General features: G+C 37.6%; 1 protein-coding gene, 1 non-coding gene and 1 pseudogene across 11 annotated transcripts in view; 1 reads left to right on the top strand and 2 right to left on the bottom strand.

Moving 5' to 3' along the window:
- Window positions 1-18,310, bottom strand: part of Myo9a (myosin IXA) — a 351,801-nt gene that overhangs the window by 15,932 nt on the left and 317,559 nt on the right. For 8 of the 10 annotated variants that reach the window (XM_063246690.1, XM_063246689.1, XM_063246687.1 and 5 more), the window contains 7 exons: window positions 17,533-17,594; window positions 15,655-15,847; window positions 12,330-12,458; window positions 11,526-11,631; window positions 10,531-10,662; window positions 9,781-9,904; window positions 8,180-8,233 (listed from right to left, as the gene is read on the bottom strand). In XM_063246690.1, the coding sequence (XP_063102760.1) occupies window positions 8,180-8,233; window positions 9,781-9,904; window positions 10,531-10,662; window positions 11,526-11,631; window positions 12,330-12,458; window positions 15,655-15,847; window positions 17,533-17,594 (800 nt within the window). The remainder of the gene's footprint in view (window positions 1-8,179; window positions 8,234-9,780; window positions 9,905-10,530; window positions 10,663-11,525; window positions 11,632-12,329; window positions 12,459-15,654; window positions 15,848-17,532; window positions 17,595-18,310) is intronic. The other 2 variants (XM_063246692.1, XM_063246696.1) reach the window with 1 other exon arrangement.
- On the top strand, window positions 11,146-11,224 carry LOC111753880 (U4 spliceosomal RNA; annotated as a pseudogene).
- On the bottom strand, window positions 15,221-15,350 carry LOC111753903 (small nucleolar RNA SNORA44). The gene has a single exon (XR_002788671.1). It is a non-coding gene; the product is annotated as a small nucleolar RNA SNORA44 (small nucleolar RNA).

The following is an 18,310-nucleotide window of genomic DNA, read 5'->3' as shown; positions in this document are numbered from 1 at the left end:
GTTGGGCAGCTGGAGATTTTTTTTTATATCTATCTCTTGCCATGTTTCTGGTTTCTTTCAGACTGGAGTGTTCTGAGGGTCTCTGGCCCTCTCCGTATTGCTTAGGGCCTTTCAGAAGTGTGATAACTTGAGTTTTTGCTGACCTCCCCAATTTGCTGTTATCTGGAGTAGGCAGGGATGCAGGGACAGTGCAGGTTAGCCTCTAGCCTCTGTGCCAGTCAATCTGCAAATTAGGCTGTACCTTGTGGATGTCACAGAATCGTGACTATTTTGTATCTGCTTATTGGCTCCCAACCAGATGCTTAGTTCAGTCCCAGCAGATCCTGCCAGTTCTCTCTGTGCCAGAAGCAGCTGGCTAATGTCACCATGGCACAGGGCTCTGCCCAAATCCCAGCTGTCCTCTTCCAGACCTCTCTGTGCCAGGAGCAACCATCTAATGTCACCAAAGCTGTGGGTCTGCCCAATTCCAAGATGTCCTCCACTAGTTCTCTCTGTTGCTGACGTCAATACAGAGCCGGGCTCTGCCCACTTTCAAGATGTCCTCTACCAGACCTCTCTATGCCAGGGGTGACTGTCTGATGTCACTGAGTTGCGGGCTCTGCCCAACTCCAAGATGTCTTCCACCAGCCTCTCCGTGTTTTTGATGTCGCCGTGGGGGCAGACTCTGCCCATTTCCAAGATGTCTTCCAGCCAGCCACAGCAGCCGTGCGACCCAGTCCCTAGTACTCACCAGGACTCAGTGCAGGTCTTCCTCTTGAGTCTACTGCACACTACACAGCTTGCCTTCATTGCATTCCCAACATAGCGTGGAATGGTCAGAAAACTACACGGTGCCGGCTTCGGAACTCTGGAGCTTCTCACAATCTCCTCCGGCACAGCCGGACAGCCCTGGCTGCTTCACGGGATCCTGGGTCTCAATTTCCAGCAGTCACCAAAAGCCAATACAGCTTTCCCTCTTGGGTCCACTGGTCAGTGTGCCGCATTAAAGATGCGGGATTTGCAGACTCCCGTTATCAGCCATCGCAGTCTCAGCACGACCTTAAATCCTTCAGCCGTGCTGTCTTGGTTAATAAGAATCGTGATCCATTCGTCTGGCCCTCTCCATGTTGTCATATTCTAGCATCTAATATGATTTCTCTGGAGAGACTCTGCCCAATCCCCTAGCAAGCCGCCATTTTTGAAAACTCCATGCAAGAATACTTTTTACGCTGACCTTTTGATATCTTTTAGGTACAGTAATATTTTGGTTCATGAACTTAATCCTTTCCACGATTCTGGCCATAAATCAAATTAGATGAGAACTGAATCAAACTTTTCCTTAAGGTCAACATTGAGCCTAACTACTGAATCAGATTTTGTTCTTGTCCAATGTAGTTTGCGACCAGAATTGTAGAAACAATTAAGTTCAAGAACTGAGGCACCATTGTTATAAAAATACTTTCTCTTCTTTAAGATTTGAGTATCTCTTTTCTGTCATAACAGGGATTGCACTGGTTGTGACTAATTATAGCCTAAATTAGTCTTGAGTTTGACTGAGTCTAAAAAATAATCTACCTTCCTGATGAGATTCAAATGGTATATTAAGAAATTAATTTAGGAAGGACTGGCACCCCTATAAAGTTTAGTCTTTCAAATACATTTGCTCAAGTCTTTTGTAATATTCATCTGTTTTTGAGACAGGCTGACCTTGAACTTGCAGCAATCCTCCTGCTTCAGCTTCCTGAGTGCTGTGATTACAAGAGTGTGACATCATCCCCAGCTGCTATATTTGGGATCTTATAGCTGTATTTGTACAAATCTTCCACATCTCTTGGTAAGTACATTCCTGAGTATTTTACATACAAGAAATGTTTTTCTTCCACAGTATCATACAACTGGATGTTTAGATACGTTAGCCATAAATGGTACCTAGATATCCTAGATACTCTTAACAAATTTTCTTAGTCTTTAATAGTTTTTCAGTTGACTTGTTTAAATTCTTCACATATACAAACATAATGAAAACTGTGATAATTTTAAGTTTTATACCTCTGCTTTTTCTTATCTAACTATATTCAGAATACCTCAAAAACAATGTCAAGTATGTTAACAGTTGGGATAATAAATCTTTTACCCTTTCTTGATTTTAATTTGAGTATTTCCAGTGCTTCCCCTAAAAACAAGAGTGGCTTTTGGACTGAGATACATTTTTATAATGCTAAGGAATTATTAAAATATCTCTTTTTCATAAGAATGTTTTTTAAAACGGTGCTTAGAAGTGAAAGAATAAGTAAAACAAGAATGTTCACATAATTGTATTAAATGCCATTAAATATCTACAAGAGTACTATGGCAATAACTGTCTCTGCAGATGATTAAAATGGTGAATTGTGTTAACAGATTTCCTAATATGGAATAATCTTCACATTAAATTCCATGTCAAATTTTATGTTTATTGGCTAATGAGCTGTTTGCTGTATTTCCATTTAGATTAATATTTAGATGACAGAGTTCTACATTTATACATCAAGTGCTATTCTTTTTTTTTGTCTTTTTCCTTTTCATCGGTACCGGGGATTGAACTCACAACTGCCTGCTTGCAAGGCAGGCGCTTATGCCGCTGAGCTAAACCTCCAGCCCCTCAAGTGCTATTCTTATGCTTTTATAAATATAGTCAGCTCTCCACAGTTGTTGCTTTGGCATCTGTGGACTCAGCCAACCACAGAAAGAAAGTATTCAGAAAGACAAAATGAAACACTATGTCTGTACTGAACACATACTTTCATTTTCCCTTGTCATTATTCCCTGAATAGTACAGCTTATACAGCATAGGCTGGGACTGCAGCTTAGGGGCAGACCATTTGCCTAGCATTTCTGAGGCACTGGCTTCTAGCCCAGCATTGGGCTACACAACACATATGCTGCATCAGGTATAAAATATGTAATATGGAGACTACACTTAAGTATCCCTGGCATTTTACGTAAGGGACTTGAGCAGCAGCAGGTTTTGGTGTCCTGAGGAGGGATAGAATGAGGGGGTCTGGTAACCAATCTCCCACGAATACCTAAAAACAAAAGTATATTAAGTAATTTCATCTTTTGAGTTTGACACTATTAACCAATGGATAGATGAGAAAATTGAGGCCTGGTGATCAAGACTTGTCCCATGTTTCAACAGCCAGTAAACTAGAGCTACAATTCAGTAAACTACTGCTAGTCCAGGGTCCATGCTTGCTCTGCTGCCTTTAATAGTTTTCCATGCAACTTTTATTAGATTTTCTTTGGGCGAGTGGTGAGTTCAATGTTATACTCTTTTAATAAAAAAATTTTTTTTCTCTGTGGTTTGGAACAGCTAAATGTGTAATTATGTCTTCAAAACACTTGGTAAAATTCTTCTAGGAAACTGTTTATGTCTGGTTTATGTGAGAGGAATCTCTCAGATGACTTTCTATCTCTTCCTTGATTATCAGTCTGTATACATTCTATAAAACTTATTTTGAACTTATTTCAGAGACAAACTAAACTGCAGCAGCCATTCCCTACGTCAGTACCTGATCATCCTCAACTCCTGGGATTTACACCTTGTGTCGGTCATGTGGCAAGGCCCCACGATGCCTGGCAACAGCAGGCACAAACAAAACAGCAATACAAGTGCGGCATGCTGAAATGAACTCCTCCAGCACTACTATGTTTTCAGATAATTCGTTATACAGCAATAGATAACAATAATACAATAGTCTTTCATATGATTCTTTTCACATTGTTAATAATTCCTTATTTCTTATCTCTGAATTTGTACTTTCACCATTTTTTCTCAGCCAATGAATTTTGAAGGAACAAATTCTTACTAGTTTCCTTGTTTTCTAATTTATGTCCCCCTTTTACTTTGCTATTTCTGATTGATCTCCTTAATTCTGTTAATATCCTGATTTATTTTCATTTTTATTTATAAGTTTATAGGTAATAAAAATTTCTCTGAATACCAAGATTAGTATTTGTAGTATTTTTATTGTAATTTTTTCAGTTACTCAACTTCAGTTTAGATTTTCTCTGTTCTTGAAAATTTTTATTTTTCTTGTGGGCTGATTTTTCCCATGACTTATTTTTTGTTAAATATTTTACAGATAAATGGAGGTTCAAATAATAAAACCCCAATTAAGAGGTAGGGCATCTCCAATATTAGTGTGCCACAGGCAGTCTCTGAAAACTCTGCCGGTTACAGAAGTGCAGGTATCTGGACATCAGCCTACACGTTAACCATGTCACTGCAGATTCACCTTGAACAATCTTTTTTTCTGGTACCAGTTTTTCTCTATAAATGAATTCTCTAGATGAAAATCCTACCCCATCCCAACAGTTCACCTATGTCTTTAGTTATACTTATTAAGAACTTTGAAGGAGATCCAGAAGAAATGTTTTATTTTATAGCTGAATTTACTTATAGCTAGTGTATTTTATATTGGTATCTGCTCCCACTCTCTATCATAAATGTGAAAATACGATATAAAGCACTAAAATTAAGTGGGTTAACTGATTTATAGGAAGAGACTTCATGAGGCCTGGTTCACCCATCAGGACCCCACAAGGGCTAAAGTCTCAGGATGAACAGATGCTATTTTGGTTTTAAGGTCTCCCTTCTACACAGTTACCTATCAACAATTATGAGCTGCAGGTTTTTTCTGGAATTAAGCTTTTTATACTGTGTAATAGGACTTGCTCCATTTGATTAGTCCAAACTCATCTCTTTTATAGTCTTTCCCAGTCACTCTAGGCAGGATCAAGTACTTCCTCCTCAGTATTCTCCTCATACTCAGTATACAGAACAGTCTCATCCCTTTCTCCTGCCCTCTTTGACACATGCTTTCTTTCTTTTTTTAATTTTTAATATATATATATTTTTTTGGTACAAGGGATTGAACTCACGACTGTGTACTTACAAGGCAGGCACTTATGCCACTGAGCTAAACCCCCAGGCCCGCCACATGAAGTCAGTCACCTAATCATACACATTGGTGATCCCTTGTCTGAGGAAGTCCATATATAATTTTACTGTCCATTCTTTTCTAGGAATGATCTTCTGAAACTGAAAGCTTTAACTATTAGATTTGGGTCAGAATTTTGTGAGGTTCATTCACAGACTGTAACAGAAAGACTGGGAATCAAACACATTAATGTAGGAGATCACATATGCTGTTTTCATTTTCTCCTAAGGCTTTAATGGAAGATACACTGTAGTGTTAAGAGGGCTAGGGCCCATGAGAAGAGTTTTGATCATTTCTGAATATGATTTAAGCCTCATAATGCAAAAATGATGCAGGGAGGAAAGGCAAGGCATGATTGATGGGCACAAAGAAGTTTAATATACCATGAATCAAAGTAAGCCTAACAGCTGAAGACTCATGAAACTAGACACATGGAAATGATGAAATTTCAATGATGCAATCACTGTAACACATTTGACTATGCAGGAAAAGGCAATTATTACTCTCATGAGGAGTCAGACAGTTTCTGAAGATCCAAAGAAAGCCTATGTAACTGAGGTTTGTGCATGGATTAGATATACTAGCAAAAGGAGGAACTATGCTAGCCAGATTAAAACTGGCTATATAAGTAGCTCAAGAACAAATCTCAGAATCCTAAAAAGAAATTTTAGCCAAAGGCTGGGCATGATAGCACATGCCTGTAATCCCAGCACTTGGAGGCTAAGGCAGGAGAATCTCCATTAGTTCAAAGATAACTTGGGTTACATAGTGAATTCAAGGCCAACCTGGACTTCACAGACAGGTCTCATCTTAAATATCGAAAGAAATTTAGCCAAAATAGCCAAGATAAAGATCTCTATTGAATATTTTTTGTTAAATCACCAAAACAAATATGAGCCCGAATTCTCAGCCCACTTCCTGAAAAGTCTGCTTTCCTACTAAGGAAAGGTTCTTTATCCAAGATTTCTGAAGACTGGCTGTTTTGCATGTATTATATAATCAGGTATCCAAGCTTGCCTAGGAAAATGTTGCAGTGCTTATGGTTATGGCTGACTACACAGTGAATGAGTAAAGTGCTTTAAAGGTACACAGTATGTGTTTGGGTGCACTCTCACCAAGGATTTCTGTGTAGTGCAGAGATCCACTAATATTGGATGTACTGTAGTGTTCTGGTTCCATGTATTGCTGATGGGATTTGGGAGGGTGATGGTGTCCCAGAAACCATTTCAAAGGATCTGTAAGGTGCACAATATTTTCATGATACTAAGATGCTATTTGCCCTTTCCATTTATTGACATCTTCACTAATTAGATACAAGTATATGTAGATAAAAAAAATAAACCTGCTGGTAACTGTGTAAGAATCAAGGCAATGGTATCAAACTGCATTCATAGTTACCATATTCTTTACTACAAATGCATTCATAGTTTATAAAAAGGTCAGTTTCGGGGCTGGGGGTTTAGCTCAGCGGCATAAGCGCCTGCCTTGCAAGCAGGCAGTCATGAGTTCGATCCCTGGTACCAATAAAAACGAAAAAGACAAAAAAAAAAAAAAAAACTATATAAAAAAAGGTCAGTTTCATGTCATGTTGACAATCAAGCAGTATAATCTATTAACTTCACTATTTTTTATTTTTCATATGACAGAACAAGAAGTACATGTGAAGCGCCTCTATTTGAGAGGCGCTGTTATTTGAGAACCAATATTTTTGTGAAAATGCCTGATTTGCCAGCTGAATTAGCTTTGTACACGAAATCTTACTAGAATAATGATAAGGTGTGATTATTCAGACTTGGACATATAGCAGGTTTTATACTGTTTCTAAGAAATAGTATAAAGGGAACCTGTTATTTCAAGTGAAACAAATTACTGTTGTCAGTGATAAAATTTCAAGCTTTCAAACAAATACCAGCAGTTTTAAATATCTAATTTCTCTGGAAGTTTGAGAGTTTTCCAAAAGGTACTGATGTCATCAGTCTGGATTCTTCTAGATGATGCAAGCAAGTCTTAAAAGGGATTGGTGATCCCTATAGAAATGAGACGGGACTGCTCCCCGTCAGTGGAGAGAACTGGAGCCACTAGTTGTTTTCACTTAGCCTACTGACACTGGTCCAGGACAGTAGTGATAAACTACCAAAGAGGAGGACTGCCATTGCAAACCAGAGGATCAGGTGGAATTCTGCCCTCCTTTTAGCTCAATACCAGGGTTAGAAGGGCTCAAGAAAAAGAAAGGGCAAAAGTATGAATCAAACAGAAACGATCTCTCAACCCCAAAGTTTAAGCCCCAGATTAAGGCTTGTCTGTCTGGAAGGAAGTTAGACAAGCCCTGGATCAAGCCTGTGATAGTTTTAGTATTAAGAGAATTGAGTTTTAAATACTGGAATGAGAATGAAGCATTTATGAATTATGAAACAGTGACAAGATACTGTTAAGGAAATGATACTCAGTGGGAAAAGGAGGGGTGATATAGTAGAGAAGCAGTAAAGCAAAACTAATGTGTACTGCTATCCCAACAAGGCTTCTCGATGAATGGTACATATAGGTGAACAGTCTCTGAAATTAGTTTGTACAAAGATTTGTGTTTATAACTTTGCATCTCTCTGTTCTTCTTTATAACTAATAAAACTGAAGAGGGGCACCAGCAATAAAATCCTCTTATACGTAAGTCTGTAAGTAATCTTGTTCATTTGTTCACTCCTATTTCTTGTTTTGTTTGATAAATGTTAAGTAGGTAAGAATTATACATCTACTGGGAAGATACCATCAGAGTCACAAATATGAATGGACAAATAAGCATTGTCAATAGTGGGATATGCTAAAAGCAGTAATAAATATTTCAAACAGTAAAGTAGAAGAGGTTGCTAGGAACATAGCAGATAGAGTAGTAATCAATTTGATACCTCAATGTTTTCTTCTTTTTCCTTTTAATGACTTAACCAATAAAGAAACTCAAAAAGGAGATTTATCTAACAAAGAGGAAAAAATGTTTTATTTTAAATGAACACTGTTCAACTGCACAACACAGGAAGGAAAATAAAGATCCAAGAAAAGAGATTAAGAGATGAAGAACAAGTGAGGCTGATAAAAACGTGGGACCTGAACCAGGGTTGAACATGGAGGGTGGACAAGCATGAGTGATAGACATAGTAGACCAATTCCTGGATGAATGAGACACAATAATGAAAAGTGGCTTGACACATTGCAGTATTAATACATACCGAGACCGAATTGCGGGTTATGCTCATAAATCTAACTGCAATTAGTACAGGTTTCTGGATTAGGAAGGAAATGAAAAGGAAAGCAGAAGGTTAGAATGTGTACATTATTTGCCCTATTAAAAGTGGTTTTATGTTTCAGTGGACTGAATATACCGATCTCTGCAGCACTGGCAAAAAGCACAGCTTGTCTACATGCTCTGAATAGTCGCTTTATGGTAAAAGACCCTTCTCTTCCTTCCTAGAGGGCTTCTAATAAATTGGGCCTGTATGCACTAAACTCTTGAAAATTCATATTACAGAAAGTTTCACTTCTAACCTGAGTTGATTTTCAGTTTCAGGGGAAAAGATTTAGATTGTATCATGAACTTTACTACCTACCTTATGTTTGTTATCAGAGAAGACCTTCCACTAACTTAACCAACAGACCTTTGTTGAGCACTACTTCTGTGTCACAGTTTAAGTTGTACAGGAAAAAAAAAGGTTTATTACAGCGCCATTCTAAGTGCAAACTATGAAGATGTGGAGGAGATACTGCTGGGCCCCTGGAAAGTAAGGGCTTGGTGATCCAGAAGCTTCTTACTGATAGTGAATTACTGGGAACCTGAAGCAGGAGCTCATCACTATAATTTTATTTTACAATTCAGAGAAAGGGTAACAAATGGGCAACAGTTAAACTTTAATGCAGTCACTGTTTTCCAGTTACTCAGATATTGATTACTATTAATAACTGGAACTACTTACGTATAGATGACTATATAAAGTAATAAATACAAAAAGGGGTAAATGAATAATTTATGAATCATATCAAAACAAAAACAAAGTTGTTGAAAAAAATCCTTATGTGATAACAGTAGACTCATATATGGAATTTCATTTCCTTATGAATCAAATGTTTTAGTTCAAGTTCAGTTTTAAGACTACTCCTAGGATATAACTGCATGTATATTTAAGTGTATAAGATAGATAACCATATTACTGAGTTTTGTTGGATCATTGAACAGAACTGTTTGCAGTCTCACTGTTTGAATGTCCACTTTATATGCTTTAATTTTGTAACTTGAACAACTATTTCTAAGATGACAGTATGTAATCTATTAACTAGTGATTTCCTACTGTTTATTTTTTTCTGAAATTCTGTATAACTTGTACCCTTTTTCTGTTTTTTTTTCTTTTTCTCCTTAATTATAAAAAAACAAAAACAAAAAAACAAAACAAAAAAAACTACTCCTTCGAGTCTTGGAAGAACCACCAAAAATGTCATAGTTGGAAACAGCAACATATTACCAAAAGTAGAGAAAAAGGATAGGGTTAAATTTTAATAAAAAGGACAGGAAAAGTAAATAGGGCTAATTATTAAACCATTAACATTATCCAAATATGTGATTTATAAAATTCTATACATTTAACCACACATATTCTGTACACATAACTAAAAAGAGCCAACAGATCACAGTTTCCATAGCACCCATATTTGCTGATTCTTTTTCCCTTCTCTTTCAGAAAAAGATTCTGAGGATAATTCCTATGTGTATTATAAACACACACTTAAAGTCTCAGTAAGGCTCACATTTTTATGCTATGATTCCATGCTGGCATCTTACCATTGATCTACGAATCAGCGATAGCCTGGTCTTTGCCTTATTCTCAGCAAATTCCAGGCTACTGATGTCTTTGAGACGAGACTTATATTTATTCATTTGCTCCACAACAATCAGTTCCACACAGCTGAAATAGGAGGAAAAAAAAACTTTTAAGAGCAGAAGTGTAAAAACCACAGGACTGTTTTTCACTTAAGTATGGTAAACAAAAGATGAAGATTAAATCAATATCCCTTACTTAGACAAGGCTTAGGATGGTGATTTGCAACTTTGGCTGCATTTTAGAAACTATATATAAGGAAAAGTTACATATTTCAAAGGCCAGGCTACACAACAGATCAATTAAATCAAACTCTCCAGGGATGGACTTTAAGTATTAGTATTTTCAAAACTTTTCCTTTTCAGTCAAGATTTGGAATAAAAGTATGAAAAAGGCCCAGTGGAAATAAAGGAATATTGGAAGTATTAAGACCAAATGGATTCAGACCCGTTAATCCATAGTTAGCCTAGAGTACAATAAAACACAGTTTATGTAATCTGAAGCAACAAAATTTGAAAATTTACTTAAAACAAGCTGTCCTAAAGACAAATTTCAAAACTAAGACTCTTTAGTGATGAACTGAATCGAACTGAATCTAACAGCTTACAAGCTCAGGTAAGAATATACAACAAGGCCCAGCAATCTTCTTAAAGACATTTGAATCTGTGACTACACCAACTCAGAAGGTCCTATAGAGGCAAAAGCAGCCTTACGTGGTAGTTTTACTGATGTCCTGGACACTTTGTAGGGGGTCAGTTGTGTCAGGGCAGCGGAGAATGCATGGTGCAAACACAATAGCCAAAGCATTAGCAGACATTCGATTAGTGTCTTCCTGTAGAGCAATCCTAAGAAAGAAAACAAAACAAATGAAAAGGGGATAAAAAGGGAGAACAGCAGATAAAAAAGTGAGAGAAAGGAGATGGTATGATGCCAACTGCACATTACTAGGAAGACATCCATGTGAGTGGAAAGGAGACACTTTAGGCATATCCCAGAGATGTTCTTCTGCCTCTGGAAAACGTATATTCACTCTGTTCCCTGAAACAGTCTAGGTCAGCAGAGAGCTCACCAAGAGAACTCTGTGAATCACCTCAAAGCCAATGTCACTTGATGAACATGTTTAAAGGATGTGGGGTTAGAGACTTTAAGGCATTTTCAGTCATATGCAATATTCAACCAGAAAGACAGATAGGTTTCTTCCCAGATGCTGCTGTTTACATGCAGAGTAAAAGAGCTTCTAGTCAGTCAATTTCTAAGCACAATCTGAACCCATTTCTCTCGAATAGGTTTATATCAACAGATAACACATTCTTTCTAATTGAGGAGTTAGCTTTATGCAGTGGCAGTATCATAGCCAATGAGGTTTATCTGAGGCGCAATTATTACTAATTGAAAGCTTTTATAGTTGAGTTATACCAATGGCTAAGCTACACAGTGCCATCATGAGGGTGAGACCACTACATGGTTTGCATGAAGGCAAAGCAGGGTTATACAGTCCAGCTCCAAGAAATCCTAAGCACTTGTTGAAGGCACTGATTAGGGAGGGAAACGAGGGGGGGGGAGGAGGATGACAGCAGGAGGGAGGGAGAGAGAAAAAAAATACCCCAGCTTTCCAAATGATGAAATTCTTCCAAATGAAGAAGCACTTCATCTAGATAAAAATAATCTAAAAGAAATCACTGAACATTCCTACGCTTCCTCAAGTTACCTGACGAGGTGAAAGATGAGGCGTTCCAGTGTACTGAGGTGAGTTCGGGAGAGCTGGTCAATCACAGAGTACACCCCCCGGATTGTCTCCTTCCTCTCCTGAAGGCCTAAAAACAGGGAAAGCAGCAGATCACACTGAAAAACCCTCTTACATGTTACTTTCTCCTCCTGAACACTCTCTGTAGCAGCTCTTAGCTTTTGGGAGAGGCATCTGTGCCTGAATGGCAGAAGGGGAGTGACTCAACTCAGTTACACCTTGACACCTTCACTGTAAACAGAAGGAGTCGCCTGAGTTTCCATCTACATTTCAGCAATCCTCAGTTTTAACAAAGGGACAGAGATACTCTAGTTTTTCAACAATTTTTGCAGTAGACTGATTTCTCACTAAAATTAATCAATAGTCATTTATCCTTGGGGCCTAAATATCTTTATGAAGACCATCATCAAATCCTATATACCCAAGACACTGAGAAGCCACACTCCAAAACCTGACAGGCCTGACATAAAACAGCTTTATACACATTGTTGCTCACATTCATGATTTAAATTAATGTTAGACCACTCTTAAATCTTATTTACTCTCTCAATGTTTTATAATCCCAGTTTTTTAATCTCTTTTTGAGAAGCAGCAAAGTGGCTTATTCACAACACTTTCAGAACATGGTATTTTAAGTGTCTAATAAGTCACCATTTGGATGTCTAAGGGATAAACCACTAGAGAATGGCTTCAGAATTAACACTCAGTTCAAGGCCTTCCTGTCTCAAGTGTATACCCTTCTCTTTAACCCAGTCAGTCTATGCTTACCCATTGCTCGAAGAAATTCCTCGTAGAGTTCAAAGGTCATGAGTGGATTGGGCAAATCTCTAAGCCATTGTTTGAACACACTTGCAATGACATGAATGTTATAGTCATCTAGGTTTACATTCTCAGCATCTATTTAGAACCAGAAGGTAAACAACAAAGTCAAAACATGCAAATAGATTTATATAGTTGATTTTAGGAAATCCTATTACTAAAAGAAGCTTCATGCTTCTTAAATATATCTTCTACTATTCAGGTCCATGATTTGGAACAATGCTTTTAAATGTGAAGAGACAGTGTTTTCCCAATCTGTTGCATGCTACAATGTATAAAATAAAACAGTAAGTGTTTTCATGCTAAAGCATTGTTAAACTGCTGTCATGGTTTATATCTGTGGCCCCCAGGCCTCATGAATTTGTATTGTGCATTTGTGATGGTTCATTGTGTAGTGCTTGTATTGATGGTGTCAGTGCTCCACCCACATAGGGGTAGAGCCAGGATGTAATGTAATGGCAGGAAGAATGTGTGTCTTGCTCTTCGCTGGTTCTTCCTTGCTATTTGCAGCTGCCATGAACTGTGGCCCAGCCATGCCTGCCTGCCTTGGAGCCAACTAAGTGTGGACTGAAACCTCCAAATACTGTAAAAAATAAACCTTTCTTTTCCCAACTTTGGGCTTCTGTTATTTTGTCTCAGCAACAAGTAAAAAGTAACTAAGACAACTGCTACAAATGTTTCTTAAATTATTTTTCTCAGTTTTTGTACTATCTAGGTGTGGACTGACAGAAAAAGGCAAGCCTTTTTCTAAAAGCAAAGCTAATTTTAAGTCATGGTTAGAGAATATAAGGCAGTGATAAATGGGCTTAGGCAATGTAAAGAAAACATCTTCATCTTGTTCCATTTATAAACATCCTAAGATTATATAGATTAGATGGCTGGGAGGAAATAGGATGAATGATTTTTATTTGTGCTGCTCTGAGGTACAAAAGACAAAACTGACAGTTTCCCGCAAACTGGAGCAGACCAAGTTTCTGGGAGGCAGAACAGTCTGCCTGAGTTTTACCAGGGATTTTCTGTTGCTCTCATAACAATTTATTTCTCATGGATTTGTTCCTAAGAAACAGCCCTGTGGATAGGTAGGTTCTTAGCCACCAAAAACAAGTTTGGTTTAAAAAGAACTGTTCTTATCATCAAGAAATCAAATAACAACAAATGTTGGTGAGACTGCGGGGGCAAAACAAACCAACCCTTCTACATCATTAGTGAGAAAATTAACTAGTGTAACGCTATGGAAATCAGTGTAGGGATTCCTGAAAAAATTAAATCTAGAAATTCCATTCGACCCAGCTATTCCCCTTCTGGGTGTCTTCCCTACAGAGTTAAAGTCATCATATTACATGCATGTCTGTGTTTATAGCAGTATAATTCATAAGAGCTAAATCTTGGAGATAGCCTATATACCTATCAACTGATGGAAAGATAAAGAAAATACGGTACTATATTTAGAACCATAAAGTACTAGTGCCATAAAGACAAACTTGAGGCATTTGTAAATGGATACACCTCAAGACCATAATGTAAGTGAAATAAGTCAGACATAATTTTAAATATCATTTCTCTTATGTGAAAACTTCAAAAAATATACATCAAGATCAAAACACAAATGGGTAAAGAAGTAGGGAGAGCTTTTTCAAATGGGTGGGGGAACAAGAGGCAGGGAAGGAGAAGAATGGAAGAGAAAGGTGAAAGAATTGAGGAAAAAGTGAAAATAGAACTTTTACAAGTGGGAAAGGGGCCAGAAAGGGAAGAACAGACAGGAAAGGAAGGGGGAGTAGGGACAAAAACATAAAAAGAATTAAGATTATGTACATGTACCGACTCCCCAAAACAAATGTAATCATTACACACTACAAACATATACTAAGTTAAAAATTTTAAAAAAGAAATTGTTTTTTTCTAATAGCAATAGACTTGAATAGAAGCTGAGATTAAAACCAAAGTCAACTCCTTGCATTCATTCCAGGACTGAAGGTAGAGCTCCACATAGGTAAGTGCTCAACTTACTACCAGTTTAAAACTATGTGACGCAGGAAGGCAGGAAGAGGCACTGCAAAGTACAACATCTTGAGTCACAGTACAGACTATCAGGTAATAAGGTTAGCTATGGTGTTAAAGCTTGTTTAAGTATCCTCTCAAAGCTTCATACAGTTATGAAGGCAGCTGAGTCTAGTGTTTGGGACTGGTTTGTTGTCTAGTGCTAGTGATGTGAGTGCTGCAACTGCCCAGGGGTGGGGAGCTGCCATACAACATTAAGGGAGACACAGAGGCGTGCTCTTTCGCTCCTGGCTCCTGTTGCTGGCAGCTGCTATGAACAGCTGCCCCTCAGCCAAGCCATGCTGCCTGGAGCCTGCTGAGAATGGGACTGAAACCTCTAAAATCTGTAAGATAAATAAATCTTTCCTTGCTTCACTTTGGGCATCAGGTATTTTGTCCCCACAATGAGAAAAAAGTAGGACAGAATTTGGTACCAGAGGAGTGGGATTGTTGCTGTGATTGTACCTGACCATGTGGTTCACAAGCCTTTGGGAATGGCTTGTGGGAAGTTTGGAAGGATTCAGAGATGTTGCCCAAAGAGTAGTGCTAAAATGCCTTATGTTGTTCTGCATAGGAGATTCTGTTCAGAGTTCAAGAGACCAAATATTGAATCCCAACATGGAGACACTGGGACTTTTGACAAGAGCCTCTGTAAGCATCAGATTCTCGATGGTGTAACGTGCTAAATTCATAGAACTGTTTGCAAATTATTAGAAAATCATTTAGCACTGCTGTGCATCATCAATAACCTGTTAACATTCCTGATCTAAATTTTTCTTTCTTTTTTTTTTTTTTTCCTTTTTCCTTATAGGAAAGGTGAGTGGCAGCCACAGGTATTGGGTTGACCTGAGCTGTTAAAGTCTCTCCAGGTTGCTCTCACATGCAGTTGGAGATCCCATGGCTACACCAGCCACAGTCCTTGGAAACATGCTGAATTTTTCTTTTTCATAAATTAGAGGTATCAGGCTCTTAGCAAGATATTGAAAAGACTAAGTGAGATGTTTATCAGTACCTATCAATGTCTTGTGCAAATATATTTGATTACATGTGTACTGAATTAATCAGCATAAAACCAAAGATTCTTTAGAAAGACACAAAATGGGTCTGTAACACAAAACATTACATTCTTCTGGTTGTTAAATAAAGGATCAATAAACATATAATGACAAATTGGAGAGCCTGAAATTACTTACATAAATAAAAATATTTGGTCTTAATTCGGAGTGCACTGTCTTACCTGTATCTAGACCTTGTCGAAGCTCTTTGATTTTATTAGTTGAGCCAGACTTCCGGTAAATACCTTCTGTATAAAGTCCATGCATTTCAATGTAGTTTATGAGCTTTTCCACTACTAAAGGAACAGTTCGGTCCTCACTGGTCAAACGGGAGAGTTCAACCCCAAACTGCCGAGGTGAGAGCTCTGGATCATACTAAATGGAAGACAATGAACATCTTTGAACAGGTTTAGCCAATTTTTTTTTTAAGGCTTAGCCAATTCTTTAAGGGAAACTACTTTTTTGGTTTCCCTGAAGTTTTCTGAGTATAGCTGTAAGTACTAGGGAAATGGGAATTATAGTTAAGTAAGTTACACAACTAGTTTCAATCCTTTCCTATTAGGTACTCCCCAAAGAAAACGAGTAGAAATTGGGCGTAGTGGCACACGCCTATAATCCAGCACTTGGGCTGGGGATTTAGCTCAGTGGCATAAGTGCCTCCCTGGCAAGTGCAAGGCTGTGAGTTCAATCCCCAGTACCGCCAAAAAAAAAAAAAAAAAAAAAAGTCTGTATAATCCAGCACTTGAAGGGCTGAGGCAAGAGAATCACCATGAGTTCAAGGCCACCCCGGGCTATTCACTGAATGCAGGGCCAGTCTAAACTACATGTTGAGACCTCAGAAAACTAAAACAAAGAACCAAACTAAAAACAAAGAAAAGAAAACAAGTAGAGAAAAAAAGGTGTTGGTAATGGACTGCTACTTTCTTCCTGTCAAAAATCTCTCCACACGGGGCTGGGGATTTAGCTCAGCAGCATAAGCGCCTGCCCTGCAAGCAGGCAGTCGTGAGTTCGATCCCCAGTACCGATAAAAAGGAAAAAGACAAAAAAAAAAAAAAAAAAAAAATCTCTCCACACAAAGGCAAATTTTAGGTTTGGGAGGAGGAGATTTGGGTTTCCTATACAAATAGTTGAACATTTAGCCAGTACCATTGGAAAATTCACTGATTTCATATGAATCGGAGTCGTCAGTAATTTCTGAAACCTAAGAATGCTTTAAAAGTTTCAAAGATAAACTTCATAGAAGTTTACTGACAATTGATTTCATAACCAAGGCAAAAAAAAAAAAAGGTTAGCATAGACTGGGTCATAATTTGTGTTACAACTTCCTCATCTACTCTAATACTGTCAATTCTGTCAGGCTTTATTAACTGTAACTTATGTGACTGCAACAGAACTGCTTATCCTTATAATGATTTGAAGTAATACACAAAAAAGATAAAAGGCCAAGTATTATCTCCAAGGCTAAAATCTTCTCCCTCTGACCCAACACAGTAAGCACATACATGTATGTAACAGTTCAGATTTGCATATAATAATTAGTGTGTAATTAATAAAAAGATGTACATTTATACATCAATAAAGCCCTGAAATTAAAAAGATGGTTGCCTCCTTAAAGCGTAAGGTTCAGTATGTTTTAGATCTGTTGGTGTAACCAAGCAGATACATATAAAACCACAAATTATGTTGATGCACTACACTATGTTTAAATTTATTCATCTTTTATTGTAGTTTACTACCTTAAGAAGGACAATTGCTAGGAAGACTTAGGAGTGTTTAAAAAAAAAAGCAATGTTTTTCAAATTGTGACTTGTCAAGTCAATCTATTAGCTTACCTATAGTAAAGGTAAAACAGTTTTGGGAAAATTAATATGGTTATATACACATGCCCTTATATGTGTATGCTGGATCACGACACAAAATAAATTTTTTTAACTGTGATTTCTGGCCCAAAAGTTTGAAAATCATTATTCTATAAACCACCAAAGAGGCTTTGATTTCTTTCCATGGTGTGAAAGACCTACAGATATGTTGTTTGTTACTGATAGGTGATAACGTCTTACCTTTTTGGAGCACTTGGCTGTGGTTTTCAAACAGCACTTCTTATGGCAAGCATACTTACATACTGAAAAATACATTAGGAATGTAGCATTTTTAGACATCTGCAACTCAATGAAAGAATTCATCATATTTGTATCTTTTTAAACTTCTTTAGATGTGAGACTGCTTTCTCTCTTTCTCTCTCTCTCTCACACACACACACACACACACACACACACACACACACACGCATGCACACATGCGCGCACGCACATGAGCACCAGTTTGTACTGTGTTAGCAATTAAGAGGGATTTTTAACCCACTTTACTGGGAAAAATGAAGTTGGAAAAACACATCTAACATTTCTAGTCACTATCAATAAAAAACACTTTAAATTCTTTCAAGAATGCCAGTCCTGAAGTAAAGTCCCAAGTTCCAACAGGAAAACTGCCTTCTGTGTGGTTTGATTCACAAATTAGTGTTCGTCTTTTCCTGGGTGTATTACACCCTGCTACAATACCAGAAATGCCTAAAGAACCATTCCCATGAAGAAGGAAGGCATTATTGTCAACAATCCTTACTGAAATTAAAGCAGGTAACACATTAATAAAGAGGAAGGGCCTCATCTATTATCTCTAAAAGTCTAGAATACAACTTTGTAAAAATCAGAATATAAAAATAGCAGTTGTGATTGGGAAGACAAGACAAATAAAAATTTCAGAGCAAAAATACTTTCTTAGAGTGGTAGCTAATAAGGTAGTGGACAGCTAATAAGCAGGGAGGCAGAGTCACAGGAAGAA

This window comes from Cavia porcellus, unplaced genomic scaffold, assembly GCF_034190915.1.
Source record: "Cavia porcellus strain 051 isolate PalLab524CR breed Dunkin Hartley unplaced genomic scaffold, mCavPor4.1 scaffold_4, whole genome shotgun sequence".
Lineage (NCBI taxonomy): Eukaryota > Metazoa > Chordata > Mammalia > Rodentia > Caviidae > Cavia > Cavia porcellus.
The sequence above is the reverse complement of the archived record's forward strand: the minus strand, read 5'-3'. Positions and strand labels throughout refer to the sequence as shown.